The 17649-nt window shown below is 39.0% G+C and overlaps 1 protein-coding gene across 1 annotated transcript in view; it reads right to left on the bottom strand.

Moving 5' to 3' along the window:
* Positions 1 to 4902: 4902 nt before the first annotated feature.
* The window catches only part of fgfrl1a (fibroblast growth factor receptor like 1a), a 94184-nt gene continuing 81437 nt past the window's right edge, over positions 4903 to 17649 (bottom strand). The window contains exons 5-8 of the mRNA XM_084719663.1: positions 12365 to 12661; positions 8410 to 8582; positions 8107 to 8287; positions 4903 to 7053 (exon numbers count right to left, since the gene is read on the bottom strand). Coding sequence (XP_084575789.1) covers positions 6626 to 7053; positions 8107 to 8287; positions 8410 to 8582; positions 12365 to 12661 — 1079 coding nt within the window. The 3' untranslated portion in view covers positions 4903 to 6625. The remainder of the gene's footprint in view (positions 7054 to 8106; positions 8288 to 8409; positions 8583 to 12364; positions 12662 to 17649) is intronic.

Below are 17649 nucleotides of genomic sequence, written 5' to 3'. Positions count from 1 at the left end.
GCTGGCACACCCAAAAATCAGATGCAGAATAAACGTTGAACTGACCTGCTGTGACTCCAGTGGGCATCATGGGAGATTAGCAGTGTAGTAAACAATACAGCTAATGATACAATAGCTTAGAGACTTAACAGACTCTCATTTGAAAGGGAACTTTGGAATCTAAAGAAATTAATTGAATCTTTTAAGCTCAGATCTCGCTGTCTTTCCCTTTAAAACCTGAATAACAATTTCAATTTCAATTTAATTTTTTATTATCATCCACTTTTGTTTCCATGCCCTGCCCTGTTTGCCCGCCCTGTTGACTTGCTGCCACCTCCACCCTTTCACAGTGCCTCATCTTTTCAACAGAGTTTTCTTTCATCATCTTCTTCTCCTAAATGAGTCACAGAGGGAGAGAGATGCTGGGCCTTCACACCCTCCATCTGCACGCACCGCATGTCCATCCGTCATCTCTCCAGACAGACACGATGACAGACGAAACGCCGGCTGCCGCTCTCACAATTGAAGGGCTACAACTATTTAGAGAAGGACGTCCACTTAAAGACAGTCCCATGGTACAGTGAGCTATTGTACTGCGCTGGAATCTCTTGCTGTGAGGTGACAGAGGACAGAGAAAACTCAAGGAGTGAGAAACAGAGCAGGCATCGGAAAACAGCTACAAAATACTAGATCGATGGTTCATAGATACTCAGAGCTTTTTCTGACCTTGCAGATTCTTTCAAATTAGATGAAATCTTTAAGAATAAAGAAAATAACATAGATTTAACTTTTTTAATGGCACCAATAAAATGATTACAATGGGAGAAAACAAAAATTTGACCTAAATGACAATAGACTGTACAAGATTGTCGATACAAAGATTATCGATAAAATTTTGTATATTCCGTCAGCACGTATAAATACAGTATCTTACAATGACATGAACATGGTATTTGCTACATAGCTTACATAACTACTATAACACAAAATCCACTCATGCAGTATAATGCCCAATTATATGAAATAAACAAACATGTTTTAAAGAAAATAAATTAGAAACACACTTTCTTTTTGAATCTTGAGACAATTTAGCATTTACAATTTTTTCGTGGGCCAATGTGTCACTAGAGCTACTGTCTGGTCCAAAGCTTTCTCACTAAATTACTATACTTACTATCATTTCAACATTAATGTCATTCCATGTACATGCTAGTGGTAAGTGCACATATACACAGTATGTTTATTGGCAGTCCATTAGCTTTAACACAAAAAAACTGGGTTTAACTTGTGAGATGAGTGAAAAAAAAAAAAGAAAAAAGGTTGTTGATTGAGGAAAATGTTACCATTCGGAAACTTTTCCACCCCTTGAACTCTGGAAGGAAAACTTTACAGTGAAAGGACACACTCCAGCTGTTCAGGGTGACTTTGTCAGTAGATGTTTCAAAACAGAAAAGATGGAAGGACAGTGGATTCACTCAATATTTCAAGACCTATCTTCAGTTTAAGGGATATTTTGTTTTTTGACGTAGGGTTGAGTGAGGCAGTCAGTACTCCCTCAGTTTGTAGAAGCAGCAGGAGTACCGGTGTTGGTAAGTAATATACTGCTGTGGACAGGGTCTGCAGGTCTATGATATATTTAGTATATACTTAGACCGCTTTACCTTGACACCAGACAGCCTTTTCTGATGTAAAACTACCGTTGTAACATATGAGCCAAATATCACTCTCTCCATACTAACCAAACTCCACCTTGCAGAACATGTGAGCTGCTGGTCTACTGCAGCCTCCATCAGTTACTTAGTTTGTTATTGTGTGACTTCTGTGTTTTAAAAAGTAAGTTCAGATTCACTGAGGTCACACAATAACACAAACTAAGTAACAAATTGAGGGAGAAGAAGACCAGCAACTCCTGTGTTCTGCAAGGTAAAATGACTGATTTCTCGCATGGAGTTTGGTTGGTTTGGACAGAGAAACTTATTCTTTGTTTCGCTGATGTTACGTGTGCAGGTATACAGGTGTGGCTCATCTTATCTGAAGACTGTGCATTTTTACAGGCTACTCCTTCTTAAAAGTGTTTTCATTCAGAAAGTGAAATGATACAAAGATCACAATCACTAAAAGGGGTTCATCATATACAAAAAAAGAGACTGGATAGTGAATAGTAGTTGGTTTACAGGCCCAGAATTCCTTTCAGGACAAAGATAAGATAACAATGAGTATTATAAAAAAAAAAAAGGGTTTATATAATATGAATATATTTGTATATTTTCCAACTTTAAAGATTTCTGTGCAAAAATACATGCTAACTAAAGTTACCAGTTGTTTCAATATAACACACCGTTGTAAAGTTCTCATTGTTGTATTTTGTCCTAAGAAGGTAAGCAAAGAGAGACGTTCACCTAATCAAAATGAAATCAACCACATCGCAAGCCCAGTTTCTTTTTTTGCATTTTAACATCTCTGGACAAAGTCACCCCACTGTTGTAGCCATACACATGACCGCATATGCCTTTCAGAGAGTGTTACAATCTAAATCTTATAGTATATCACATACACAGTTTTTATCTAGTGGTCAGATTCATAAGCACACGCACAGGAACAACAAGATGGACACCTGAGAAAGAGTGAAAAGAAGTCTGTTGCACAGAAAGTGGCCGTGTACTGAAAAGGTTAAGTTGGGGCTGATTTCTGATGAGGTTTGTGTCAATGTAAGTGTTTTTATCGCATTACACCAAACAGGAGCACTGAATGCAAAAACTCATTTTTTTGTTATGCAAGGTGCAACAAAATTTCATGAGAGTGAGAGAAAACTCACACTGGCTGTATTTGAAATTGCCTACTATACTACTGTACTACATTTGCTTTCCAAAACCAGAAATGTTTGGCCTAGCATACCGCCAGTTACACTGATGAGATTACCACTTTGAAAAGCAGTATGCAGTATGTACTACAGACCACATAGTGTGTTTGTTGGTAGCATCTAGTAGGCATTTCCAAACACAGCCACAGTCACAGAGTCATTTAAGCCACAGAGTTTAAAATGGCATTATAGTGATAGCAGGGTTGTATGAAGTATTTACCTAGAGTCAGTGTATTACCTACAGTGGATACCAGTCCACACAGCCCCAGGTTGGAGAAGCAGAGAGGGGCACCAGCACAGAAGCTAAGCAACGTACTGCTGTGGACAGGATCAGCAGTGAAATCTATTTTTGCCACTTCAAAAAGGTTCACCTAAACAAATCAATATCAGTTTAAATATACGCTATATTTATAATATTCTCACGGTTTTACTTTGCTGTCACACAGTCTTTTCTGACAGGAAACCACAACTATATAAGTCAAATATCACTCTCTACAAACCTACCAAACTCCATAGGTGAAGTCAGTCATTTTACCTGGCAGAACGCAGGCATTGCTGGTCTACCACTGCCTTCATCTGTTAAGTTTGCTTGTGCGATTTTGCAGTTGTAAAAGGAATAACACAAACAAACTCACAAATCAAGGCAGTGGTAGACCAGCAACTCCCACATTCTTTAAGGTAAAATTACTGATTTCGCCTGTGGAGTGATATTTGGCTTATATAACGGCGGATTCCCAGCAGAAAAGCCTATCTGATGGCAAAGTAAATCAGTGAAAATATTCTTTATATAGAATTCACTTAAAGTGATACAGATTTTTTTTAAACTGACCTTTTTTAAGTGGCTAAAATATCTTTAGTTGCTGATCTTGTCAGTACAGTACATTGCTTAGCTTCCATGCAGGCACTCCTCTCTACTTCTGCTGTAGGTATTACAGTGACTATAAGTACCTCATACAACACTACATCAAATATTCTTAACTATCCGTTTAACATGAGACCCAATTGTGATTCAGTGGTGCCTAAACTGATAGAAATGCACTTAAACACAATAGTAAATGTTGAATATTTCTGTCTCTTTAAGTGGTCAATAAAATTAGTGGTAAGTCTGCAGAAGAGTGAATCATATTATAAAGAACTGAATATCAAAACCAACTTTTTAAAATGTGTCAAGAAATTGTAACTCATTACCACTGTACAGTACTGCAGTATATGTACATGTAGCTAGTCATCAACATATCTTTCTGCAGAATATATGGCTCCAAATTTAAGTGACAAAAAACACTGCTAACTGATTACGTTTTTAAGCTGTACCCCATCATTTTACAGTTTTATTTTCCATTTTCCTGATGAGGGTGACAGATGGCTCTCTAGGTAAGAAGGCAGCAATTTATTCCAAACTGTTCCTCTTTAGATAAAAACAACAGATGAGTCCCTCTGCTTCGTAACAAACCACGTGTGGAACGGAGCACATGCAAAACCTGTTCCTTTATACTTGAGGTCATATGGTGAGGCGCTTTAAGAAGAAGAGTTGAGGACTTCAAGTATCATTCTTAAGATGAAGTTCCTCTCTTTTTAAGCCCTCTAAATCTCTTAACAGATTAACAAGAATCTGTGACATATCCAATGATCCAACAGTGATCCACGAAATCTGGAAACAATTCTCAGAAGGCACTGTTTTACACCGAGGCACTGCTGTTGATCTTCCCTTTGTGCTGTTGGCTAAAGAGGTTTGAATGTATGGCATGAGAAGTGATATCCTTCATCCCTCTCTGAAGTCAGCGAGCATCAATCAAAGCTGAAAAGGAGACGAAATAGGAAATGCCAAGTTTTTTCCAGGAAGTAAAGGGGCAGAAATTGCTGATGTATTTAAAGAGGAGAAATCACACTGTAGCTGTTGCTAAAATCAATCTACACCCTTAGACATAAGGGTCCCAAAAGGGTTCTCCCTGAAGGGCTAAGGTTCTACCCAGAACCATTTGCTTCCCTTTTTTGAAGAAACTTTTTTTTTTTTTTTTTATCCAAAGAACCCTTTTTTAGAAGAAGGAATTCTGCAAGGATTTTTGATTGGTTGTCTGTTTTTTGTATCATAATATAAAAGGGTTCTTAGCAGAACCCCCTGCATGAGTTGTAGATAAAATACTGGGAATACAAAAAGGTTCTTTGTGGAAAACCCTCAGGGCCCTTTTCCACCAAATTATAGTTCTGGTTCTTAAACCAGTTCGGTTCAATATCCCTGGAACCTTGGAACCAATATCCTTGCTATGTAGTAAACCAGCCCGAATTTCCACCAGTTTGAGTGGAACCAATGTCATCAACAGGGGGTGCTGTACAATGACCTGTAGAACATAACACACCCACTTTGGTTCCCAAGGAAAACCTGCAAAGTTTTGATTCTAGCAGGAAACTGACTTTCCGAACCAGGTTATTTTTGGTGGAAAAAGTTCAAAATTGGGCGCTTTAACTGTAACGAGGGGTTCCATGTTGATGGAAAAGGTTGTCATTGTGTTCCAGATGGAACCATTGGAACAGAAAAAGGTTCTCAGTAGAACCCCCTTGATGGTTTTAGAGTAAGCCATGAGTGTGTTCTACATAAAACCCTTCAAATATAAAAAGGATGTTGGTAGACCTCCCTGTGTGGGTTCTAGATTAATCCCTTGAAATTTATAAAAGTTCTCTGTAGAACCCCCTCACTGTGTTCTAGATGAAATCCTTGGAATATAAAAAGGTTCTCAGTAGAACCTTGTGGGTGGGTTCTTGTTTGCACCGAGAGAATACGGAGAGGTTTTTGAAAGAACTTCCAGAGAGGACTCTGGGTTGAACCATTACACCACAGAAGGGTTCTCTGTAGAACCTATCATAGGGGGTTTTGGATGAAACCTTGCACAGATGGTTCTGGGTATAACCTTTTATGTTGGATTCTAGGTATAACTCTCTGAAAAGGTTTCTTTATAAAAGTAGAACCTTTAAAAAGTTTTCTACCAGGAACCAAGAAGGGTTCTCCTATGTGGACAAGCCAAAGAACCCTTTATGGTTCTAATCAGCACGTTTATTTCTAAGAGTGTAGTGAGAACTAAGTAACCCAGTTAGACACCAGCTCTTTCTTTCTCTCACAGTACCCAGATAGCAGCTGAACCCGGCAGAAGCAAAAACCAGCAGCCGAGGGAGTGGATACAGCGGGAGTCTGTCTTGATTTGTGTTTCTTATGGCTCAGTTGGGCTGAGGCCTGAGATATACTCTCAAAATATGCATTTCATTACATACATGCTATATTGTTCTTTATAGATTACCCAGATTGAAGCAGCATGCTAAATGCTATATAATTGTATTCCACTATATACACGAGTAGCTATAGTTGGAGCCTTGTAGTTTAGGCAAGCTGTATTTCATGTTACTGAGGAGGATGTGGCTGTGTCCAAAGTACTTGTTAAGTGTTCGTTGTTGCTTCAAATAAGGCCTTTGAGCAAAAAATAATCTGAAGAAAAGTTTTCATATAAAAAAAGCTTGAATAAAACATATTTTAGGATTTTTCTCTCAGATTTCCCTGGATTGGCCTCCAGACAGGCAAAAAATAAGGATCTTTGTTCTCTTTCTTTACATTCTTCATTGTTTGTTTGAATAACTCCATGGCTGCAGCAGAATGAGGAAGATGATCCCATGTTTCTGTATATGAATTTCCATGGTCTCTTGTATGTAGCTTTCCTTGTTTTGTCAGCAGTTAGTGTGAACTGTTGTGAATGAGTCTGCATGCACAGGAACATGTGCAGGTTCATGCTGCTAGCCTCGATGCTAACACTGGTAGTGAATGTGCTGGTGCTGGTGTACTTTTCCGTCCACGTGTGAATGTGTATGCGTGTGTATATCCGTGTAGATCTTCGGGTAGACCTTGGGAGCCAACCCAGCGCCTCCCTGAGCCAGGAGCAGCTGCTGATGGGCGATGTAGTCCTCATATGAAAGACAATCTTTATCCCCGTTGGCCGGTTGAGGAGGCAGCACCGGGCAGGCTCGGTCACGATTGGCCGCAGGTAGACGCTGAGCGGCAGGAAGAGCAGAGGAGGATGGGGAAGAGGAAGAGGAGCAGGTGCGTTTTGATTGGCAGAACCAGAGGAGAGCAGTGCCCAAGATGAAGGCGACACCTGCTGGTATTCCAATGATGACAGGCCAGGGGAGGCTCGGCGATGTTGCTGTGGGGACAGCGTTGTTTTGGGGCTTCAGATCTGCAAAAGGAGCAAGAGGTCAGGAAATTGTGTGTAAAACTGAGTAGAGCAGTCCAAATAGTGAAATGGAGGCACGGCAGAGACGCGCAAGCTCAAGAGTCCTGCACTGAAGGTTGATCAGCTGTCAGTTGTTTGCCAATGTAAAGTTAAGCCTGTGATCCTGAAAACAAGCCCACTGCTCTGAAAATGCACACCCAACTCATAAACAGACACTCATTCTGCAAAAAAAAGAAGGCATTGATTTGAAATCTAATTAATGCCAAAGGGACATACATAACAGTTATTCTGGTCCAGGGGGGCGGGGAGACACTGCGGATGTAGCCTTCAGGTCAAGTCAGGCGAGTGTTTCAATATAACATGTTTACTTGATCTCTGATGACACATAATGGTTATTTTATAATATTTTACAGTAAATTTATTGTGGATTTCTGCTTTAACAAAGGGAAAAACAACAGAATAATCTGTCCAGATGTTAAAATAACAAACTTGGTTGGTTTGTTTTGTAGGTTGAGCAGCATCCTGCCAGTCATGGCAACGTGATAGTTAGCTTAACTTGCTGTTTAGTGGTTGTTATGAACCACCATGTAGTTAGCTGATGGTCGGCCCCTGCGTGTCAACAACTATCATGATAAGAATTTTTAAAAAAATGAATGTTTTTATTTTTTTTTCCAAAAGTGACAAGTTTCAAAGCCTTGAAGAAACTACCCAAAATCTTGTCCAAGTGCAACAAAAGACATTTTGATTGAATTACGTGAAGACGAAAAGCTATTTAATGCACAGGGGCACTTCAAAGTGTCAATATTATAAGGATATATGTCAAATTTAGACATCAATCCAGCACCTTCAACTGGTCAGACTTCAGGAAATGTATCTAATAAGGGCTAGCGTTAGCAGAGTCTAATATTACAATACATGTAACTGGTATTAGCACAAGCAACAGCAGCAAAACAACTTTTTAGCTTTACTGCCTCTTATCAAAGCTGCTGGTGAGGTATGTTCCTCTCTAGTCATGTAAACCAGAGAAATAACTTGACATAACCCCAGTCCTCTGACCTGGTAGAACTGTCAGGTAGGCACTCCTGAAGCTGTAGCCCATCGTGTTGGCTCCCAGGCAGATGTACATGCCGGCATCCTCCTCCTTCGCTCTTGTTATCAGCAGCTTGTTGAGGTAGGATCCGTCAGGACGTGACCAAACCTCCCCTGTGGGCAGGACCACAAAGCGGTGGTCTCCAACCTGTGAATAAATTTATACAAATGCGCCATGTGTTTATTGATCAAATCAGTCAAATATTACTAGTTAACCTTTTTTTTGCCTGAGAGAAGTGTGTTTACATGCAGAACTGCTTGTGTTTGTACCTCTATGGTGGAGTTAAATTTGTTCTCGTCACCAGGTTCGACTCTCTTAAGCCACTGAATAACTGGCTTGACGTCGCTGCGGACTTTACACTGGAAAGATGTGGTTCCTCCGTAGTCCACAGTGGTGTTGACAGGGTGAGTGCCAGTCAGAATGGGTTTAGAGTTGGTACGCTCTGTGGAAACACACCATAGAGACAAACACACAAACACAGAAAGAGAAATTATATTTAATATGACATTATATTTTAGTTGACAAAGTGTGAATAGACGAAATTGTTTCTTTATTTTGTAAATTCAAATTCACCTCTAATTGAATTAAAACCAGTAGCACAGTAAGGAAATAGCATGCACCCTTTTCATTCAATGTATTTGAACTTAATGGGACTTATAAAAGCCCTGAGAAAATGTGGTTTTCAAGCAGTATTTGCACAGTATCTGCTGTATTCAGCACCACATCCTCCCTCTCTGCTGAAGTTACACAAACAGATCCCTTATCTTCAGCTCCTGCCTTTTCTTTCTCAGTTTATACAGCAGAATAAACACACCTGCCAGAGACATTCAATAGTCTCTTTAAGTATCTGTAATGCAATCACATGAGAACGTAACACGAGAAAATTAGATTAGATTAGATTTATTTTCCCCCCTTCCTGCTTGATATCAGCTGCTTTTAGACCTTTCTTTGGCAGAATTCAGAAGGTACATTCAGTTTTGGCTGTTGAAGGATTATTTCATGAAGGTGGACAGGAATGTAGTTTACAAATTTTCACTGATTTTCAGGGAGGATCATGTGGCGATGTGGAGAACTGGAGGTATAGGCTTTACTTTAGAAATAGTTTAGTTTCAGACTTTAAAACCGGGTTGCACTCAAGATTAAATAAAGATGAACTTAATTAAGATTAGTTCTAATCAGTAAAGTAAATACAGATTTTAAATAAATAAATAATTATAAAAGCGGGCAGGAAACTGTATTCCTTAACAAAACGTTAGATTGTTTGGAAGCTCGCTAAAGAGTTAACAAAACATTACATCGACTGGTAGCTAGCTAAAGAGTTAAAACATCACATTGTTAGATAGTGACCTAAAACATTAACAAAATGATGCATCGTTTGGTTGCCAGCTTAAAAGTTAACAACATTTTAGACTGTTTGGTAGCTCGCGAAAAAGTTTAGAAAACATAAAACTGTTTGGTAGATAAAAAGCTAACTAGTTACTTAGTTAATTCGCCAAGCATGATAGCAAAACAGCTCTAATTTCTCCCCCTTTTCAAAACACTTGTTGGTGTAGTGGAACAATATCAAAATTACATAAAATTAAAAAACAGACAATGGCAGAGTAAGGAAAAAAGACGTACTGAGTTTTACGGTGAGGCTAAATTTAATCTTTCTAATCTAAGCTTGTTTAAAACATAATTTAATGTTAAACCATAATTCATGAATGAATCATGGTTTAACATTAACAACATGAATCCTTGTTGGTGCAGCCCAGCCTAAGAACACCTTGCAGTGCTAACTTCATAGTTTTCAGTGTGTGTGTAGTTTCACACATGGTGCTGCAGAGAGCTCCTTAAACTGTTTGAACTGAATGTGTTAATGTAGTCACAGCACGTCCCAAAGACATCTGGTAAGCATGTCTACTGATTATAAAATGCAAAGAAAGCACAAACACAAACATCACTGCCAAAAGCAGCTGACTAATCAGTTCAGTTTCATCAGTTTGGGAACATTTTTTCACTGACAAAAACAGCATTGAGAAAAATTTATTGACACAAAAGCAATAAAAACGAGATGAAAATGTTACGAAGGGACAGGCAGAATCCGATATGACATGGGGCATTTCTTCCTTTAGCTCCCTCCTCCAAAGCTCCATCTGTCTGATATTTAGTTGAACTGGACTAACTGAACTAAAACTGGACTTAGACTAAAACAATTCAAATGACTAAAATATGAAAATGGCCATTATTTTTGCTTTTAGGTGTTTAGGTACAGTAAAGCTCAAGAGAGATGCCACACGGTGCAGGGATAACATGCATTTAATATAACTGATCTCAATATTAATATGCTCTAAAAAGGAAGCTATTATTCAATAAGGTGCAAACCTGCCAACCAGATAAATGATCATATTTATTATGTTCCTGCTGTGCTATATTCGAGTATCTCTATATTTCTGGGTTATATTCTGTTTGTTTTGTGAGAACTTTACTGGTTTTCTGTCCTGGACTTTTTCTAGTTTTCTTTCTAACAGCTGTGAATGACTGACAGCTGAGTGAATCTCTACTGATAGAGAAAATGTCACATTTGACATAAGCAAGCAGCGGTTTGATTTACTTCCTTTCTGTATGCGTGTGTGTGTGTGTGTGTGTGTGTGTGTCTTTCAAGAAAGACTACAGCTGTACTTTAATGTACAACAGATGTGGTGAGTAAAGTGAGAGCAGCTCGTCGGAGGCTCTCAGACGTATCACATTCAGTAACATACTGTTCAGCGCACAAATTCAACTCCACCAAACAGCTCAACATTAAATCACTGAGCACCAAAACAGCTTTTGCAGCCTTCCAACAACACATAAGGCATCAGAAAACACTCACAACTCATCAGAACACACATTCTGCTCCCACCAGTAAAAGGAGACCTTTTTTAGACTGAAACTGCAGCTGGCTGAAAAACCTGCTGAACATTCCTCGCTCGCTTCACTGATGTTTACCGACAGGCCTGGTGGTGATCAATAAATGCCACTGAAGTGAAAGGAGGCTTTAAAAAGCTATTTTAAACTTGTATTCCTGATGTGACTCGTTAGCCAGCACACTGATGCATGTGGGCACTGTGTCTCCACTTTACAACCAACCACAAAAGACTTCAATTAAATTAATCACAGCAAGTTGCATTAACGGAGAAATCTGTAATACATTTACAGTAATAAATCACAAAATGACCAAAATATGTCATCAGAGATCAAGGAAACATTCTAAGTTAAAATACTTGTGTTATTGTTTGCCTGTTTCACGTTAATTAGCGTTCAAATTAATGCTGAATGTTCACAGAATGAGTTGGCATTTGTTTATGAGTCGTAAGAAATCATTAATAATCTTTTAGAAGGAGCAGATGTTTCTAACTGTTAAATTGAGCAATATGTTAATGGAGTCTGGCAGGCAGTGAGACAGGCAGTCACTTAACTTAAAGTCCAGAGTAAGGATTTTTCTTTATATATATATACATATATATATATATATATATATACATATTGTTTTACTGATGAGAGAATACTGCGTATTCTGAAAGAATCTTGGGCCCGTGGTTAATGTTTATAGAGTTTTTGGATTTGCAGTTTAAGAGAACTGTTTTCTTGGTGACAGTGAGAGAAACAAGTGACCTGTTCTTGTATTTGTTTGACATGTTGATTACTGAAGTATCTCGTAGTAAACAGAGTTGTGGGGATGAAGGGATGCTGCAGTCAAAGATGGTGGGGGTACAGCAAACTTTCAAAACTTACAATGCATTGTTTTGTGTCTATAATTAGCACAGGCACTTTGTCACAATACTGAGTTTCACTAACTAACACTGACTAGACATTTTAATCAAAATTATTGCTAGGGACATTTCAGTAATCCCTGGATATACTGGTTTTAGGACTGTTGGTTGAACAAAACAAACAATTTAGCAACATGTCCTTGAGCCCTGGAAACTTGTGATGGACATTTTTTCACTATTATCCAACATTTTATATGCTAATATACTCTACATGACTCAGAGTCACAGCTAACATACTGTAGCTCAAAAAGGTCATTGTGAAAGGGGAAATGTGGTAGTTTCACTTAGCTGCTCTCTACTTACCATCTATATTATCTTTATAATAAAATTGTCAAGCAAAAAGTGTCAAACCATCATTTTTTGCTACTTTGATAACTGATCAAGATCTTTGAGGTTCAGCGTGTCATTTCTCTGTCTAGAATTGGTGACTTACGTATGACCTCCACTTTGTAGGTAGCGTTGATCTCTCCGGCTCTGTTAGAGACGTGGCAGGTGTACTTCCCGCTGTGCTCTGGCGTCAGGTTCTTCAGACTCAGGGTCCACTTCTTCTTCTTGCCTTCCTCTCCTGCTGCTCCGCCGTCCTCGTTCACCAACGGCCGACTGTCCTTCAGCCAGACAATGTCGGGGCGAGGGTTGCCACTCGCCGTACACTTCAGTCTCACTGAGCTGCCAACTGGGCGAGCAATGACGCGCTTCCTCATCTTTGATGGCTGCGTGAAACGTGGACGTACTGCGAGTGGAGAGAGGGTGAAAGGGAGAGTAGAAACTGAAATTAGAAAACAAGTTGTGTTGCTATTAACTAAATGTAGAGTTACTCTGGATAAAAACTGAAGCAAAAAAAAAAAAGGAAATGCAAATAAACCACTGAAACTCTCTTTCTCACTGTCAGTCAGCTACAGATGGAAAAAAATAAGGGTGAGAAAAGCGAGGAGAGAACAGAAGAAGTTATTAGCAGAGATAAACGGTTTACAGAGCAGTTTTATATTTACAAGCAGTGTTCTGTTCTTCAAACCAGTGGAAAGAGAACAGATTAGGAAAGATGGTGGACTTCTTAAGAGTCTTATGTGAGACTTTTATGAGACGTGAAATGCGATCAAAGCCACGCCATGAAGAGGCTGTGTCACAGACAGAGGGTTCAGAAATGTTTTAAAGCTACATTATGTCACATTTTTGCATTGAAATGTCTAAGAACTATTAAATCAAGTTGTTTTTTTTAATGTCCACATCCTCTGATTCCAGCTTCTCAAATGTGAATATTTTATGGGCTTTATTTGACCCTCTATGTGAGTAGACTGAATATCTTGTTGTGGACAAAAGACATTTAAAGATGTAATCTTAGATAAAAAGTGATTGACATTTTTTTTTTTTACAGCTTTCTGACATTTAATGGACTAAACAACTAATTGATTAATCAAGAAAATGACCTTTGACCTGAGCTGTGTTCTGTGCATCGAAGGTGCTTTATAAATAAAGTTCATTCTTTCATTCATTCAAAAATACAAACATACTATTTGTTGATATAAATGATACGACCAGTCCAAACGGTTCTCTGAAGCTGTTAGAAAACCTGCAATTACACAGATGTATTCATGTTCGTTCTGCTTTATGAACTGAAAGTTGTTTCCTTGTTGCTCAATCTGACATTTTATTGGCTGAAAACTTGTTTATGTATGCAAACATCTGCGGCAGCTAATGTGATTGCAAATTAATTTTCTGCCCCACCAATATTCTGCACTGATCCGTAACCTTTCACTACACACACCATGAAATCAATTTCTTTGAAGTTAATAATAATCTGGATCTACACACAAGCGCATTCATGTGTGTGACAAGTGACAAGACTTCTTTTTCCTTGTTACAACACAACTGTTTCCACAAACTTAGTAAACAAGTAAAATGGCATTAGGAACAACCTGAATCATATGAGTCTGCAGAGAGACTTTTCCTTCAGATTGAGTGCATTTTAAGGAATGAATGCAAGACTTGGTAACTTGCTACGATAGGCATTTTTTGCAGTGTAGCGTCAGGCAGGCTGAGGTCATTGCCACGGGCAGCGCTGTGAATTCCTTGTTGTGCTGTAACAACATATGGCAGCGTGCCTCTTGGTATATACAACCTAATTCCCTGTAATAAACCTAATTGTTTTGTTTGAGAAATATGTTTGAATCATTTCCTCTTCTCTCTTACACAAAAGACTTACTCACAAGTCCGGGAACCTACACGCATATGCGGATACACAAACAGACACACACACACACACACACACACACCAGGGGCCATATTACAGAAACTTCTACATGTTGAGGTATGATAGGAAGATTTTTCCCAATTCCGTATTACAGAAGCAAATCCTAACCAATTTTAGGAATGCTATCTACTTCATCCGATTTTATCTTAGTTTCAGAAATCCTAAATACTTAATCCAACATCACTCATAAACTTTTATGTCTGTTACCTGGCAACTGATCGAGCTAAACAACTTTGTAATGTTGGTTTTTCTCATTGAAAAATACTGAAACAAACAATGAAGCATACAGAAATGGAGCAAAACTAACAATGAGGACATGACAGATGAGTTAAAACCAAATAATTTCTCTTTGGGAGATTTACAACAAGGCAAACACATGAGATAAAAGAACAAGACGGAGTCTCCACTGAATTTAACAAGTTAGCTAACACTACCTGGGGGACGGTCAGGGCAATTTAACAGTTACTTTAAGATTTTGGGATGTTAGGATGCTTGTGTAATACATTTTTCTTTTCTTAAGTTAGGATAGGAACATTGGGCCTCGTGTATATCACTCATATGCACAGATCTGATTTTAAATTGTGCCTGTGAACAATTTAAGAATTTCTGTAACATTCATCAATACTTGTGTACTTCCTGTTTGTAAAGTAAGATAAAAATTTAAGCATGCCCTAGACCAGACATTAGCCAGTACACACAAAAGCCAATTTGCTTTATGAAAACACAACATTTAATCATTTTTTTATTTCAGTTTTTACACTTGTGTGCCATTCTGGAGACAAATTGTTCTAATCCAGCTCATCTGCAAGTCCTCACTGGTATAATTTTCCTGACCTTCCAAAAAAAGAGTTGGGTGATAGGTCTGACATGTCACAGTCCACACCCGTATCATGTGCTTCCCAGAGTTGTACCACTAACACCAGTTCATTCAGTTTACATACCGCTACTGAGCAGACCAGATAAATCCACAGTACTCGTCAACACACTCCTGACACGGAAACCTCTCTACTGACAGCTCAGCTGCACTCATCCATTAACCTTCCTTTTCATTTCTTTTCCTCTTTTTTCTCATTTTAATGTTACCTGTCTTGAGTCCCGCATAGGATTTTCTTATTTTCCTTTTATTTCTTTGTGTAAGGACAAATATAAGAAAAAAAAAAAACATTAATGTGAGAGACAGTTGGGAAGTTTTCTTTAACATGGGCCCAGATTCTTCATTTTTAACTGATCTAGCACCTCTGACCCCAGCTTGGTATATCTCTGCTGCATTTAAAAAGGCACATTTATTGAACCTCAAATCATGCATCCATGAGCCACCACCATGTAAAACCCAGAAACCTATTAGACAGCTGTGTAATGTTACTGTAAATATACGGTAATTAATGCATATCTGTGCATAAGCCATAAAAAGCTAAACAGTGACTAAGCATTACACCAAACATGATGCAAATTGTTCTTACCAATCATAAAATGGCCAGTTAACCCTGTACACTTATTCAGACATCCACACCCCTCCACACGGTTGCACGACTGACCCAACCTACCCTAATCCCATGCATCTATTGTTTATCTGCACATATCCCAGCAATCAGTGAGCAGTGAAAACAGATCAAAGAGAGAATAAAACAATCCAGTAGGGAGGGAGGAGAGGAAATCATTCACAGGAGCGCTTGATTTTACAAGCCTCATGTTGTAGCCACAGCAGATAGCCATCAACCGGGGTTATAAATCACCCTGAAACTACTGCAGTTGCGTCTCTTTCTTTGGACACGGTTATTATTCTAGCTCCGGGTAAACAAACAGGGGGGAAAGTTATGTGACGGGTTTGCGCGCTCAAATGTAGAGATTTCACTATGGCTGCATTACTCAGCGGAATATAGTTCTCTGCTGACTGACACGAAGCTGGGCAGAATGACAAAACAAACACAACCAAAAGGCTTTTAAGTCTCGCATTTGCACCCCCCCCTTGAGTCTAAGAAAAGCTACTGGACTGCAGCTGAACTGTGACCAGACTGAGTCAATAGATCTAGCAGAGACTGAGGAAAGTAGAATAGAGGACAATGATTAATCGCTTACTGTTTTGGCAACATCCCACTTTGATGATTATATAAATGAACTGCGCTGGCTCTGTCTGAAATTATTTGAAAAAATGAGGGAAGAGCCAAAGCAAAGCGCGGCTGACTTGTATTGGATAAAGATGAGACTAGAAGTGGAACAAAATAAAGCAAAGTGCAACTGAAATGAGCTGATTTATATTGTCAAAGCTGAACCAAATCAAACATCAGTTAAGTAGAGAACAGATGGAAAGAGAAAAGGGTGAAGTTCAAATTAAGGTTAGACTGACATATTGCTAAAAACAGACGAATAAAACCGATGTGACGGCAGAGAAATTGAGAACAAAGAGAGCGAGAGATGGAGTTAAAACAATAAAAAGGCAAAGGTAAGGGAGAGGGCGCACGAAGAGGTAGAAAGAAAGAAAAACAGAGACAGAGGGGAGAAGTGAAGGCGAACTGAGACAGCGGCGATAGAGAGAGGGGAGAAGGTGAGACCCAGAACGGGCAAAAGGGCAGGCTTGTTCTGGGTCTCTGGGGCCACTTCAACGCCACACTTCACAGTGTAAAAATACTGCTGACCCTCCAACTGACCGCCTTTGATCAGACAGCGTGCCAGAGACAGAGTGTGAGAGAGAGAGAGCTCTGCGGTTTCCAACTATGATTATGAGATTGAGCAGAGTTTCACTAACTGAGGTAATTTTGAACCTGACTTCACTTCTGGTGAGGTAAATATTTAGGATTTGGATTTAAACACTACAATTGTTTATTGAGAGTTAGATAAGAAGATTGATTATCATTCTCATGTCTTGTGCATTAAGGCAGGAGGCAGAAGCCTGGCCCTCTCTAATGTTCAAAAGTTTAGTAATGAACATACAAATTGTTGGTTTAATCCACACACAAAGAGGAATGTCAGAAAAACCCAAACTATTTCTTGGTAAACCAACAGCTGGACTTCAGGCACTGCTGTGTCGCGGCTGCCAGAGCCGATCACCATAATTCTAGACAATGCTTGTAATTCCACAAGAAGTGCAGCAGTGAGTCCCAGAAGTGTCTCTGCTCTGCCCCACTTCAAATACGTACGTGCCGAGTTTATTTTTGATGGAACCCGCGTCAAGCTACACAGAGCGCAAAGTAATGTAGTAATAATGCAAAAATATTGTTTCACGTTATCTATTAGATTGCCCATGGCTGCCGGATGACGCTTTTGAGAAGCAAAGAAAGGATTTCTGGAATAACTTCACCTACTTCCAAGGTACATAAAGAAGAGAAAAAGGATTAAAAAGGTCAAAATGCCTGCAACACTATATAACACATAAAATCCAAAATGGAAAAACCCAATTCCAGAATAGCTGGGACACTGTATACAACATAAATAAAATCAGAATGCGATAACTTGCAAAAAACTTTTCTTTATAA

Source organism: Lutjanus erythropterus, chromosome 5 (genome assembly GCF_056507025.1).
Source record: "Lutjanus erythropterus isolate fLutEry1 chromosome 5, fLutEry1.hap2, whole genome shotgun sequence".
NCBI classification, from domain to species: Eukaryota; Metazoa; Chordata; class Actinopteri; order Lutjaniformes; family Lutjanidae; genus Lutjanus; species Lutjanus erythropterus.
Note: the sequence above shows the minus strand (reverse complement) of the source record. Positions and strands in the feature narration are given on the sequence as shown.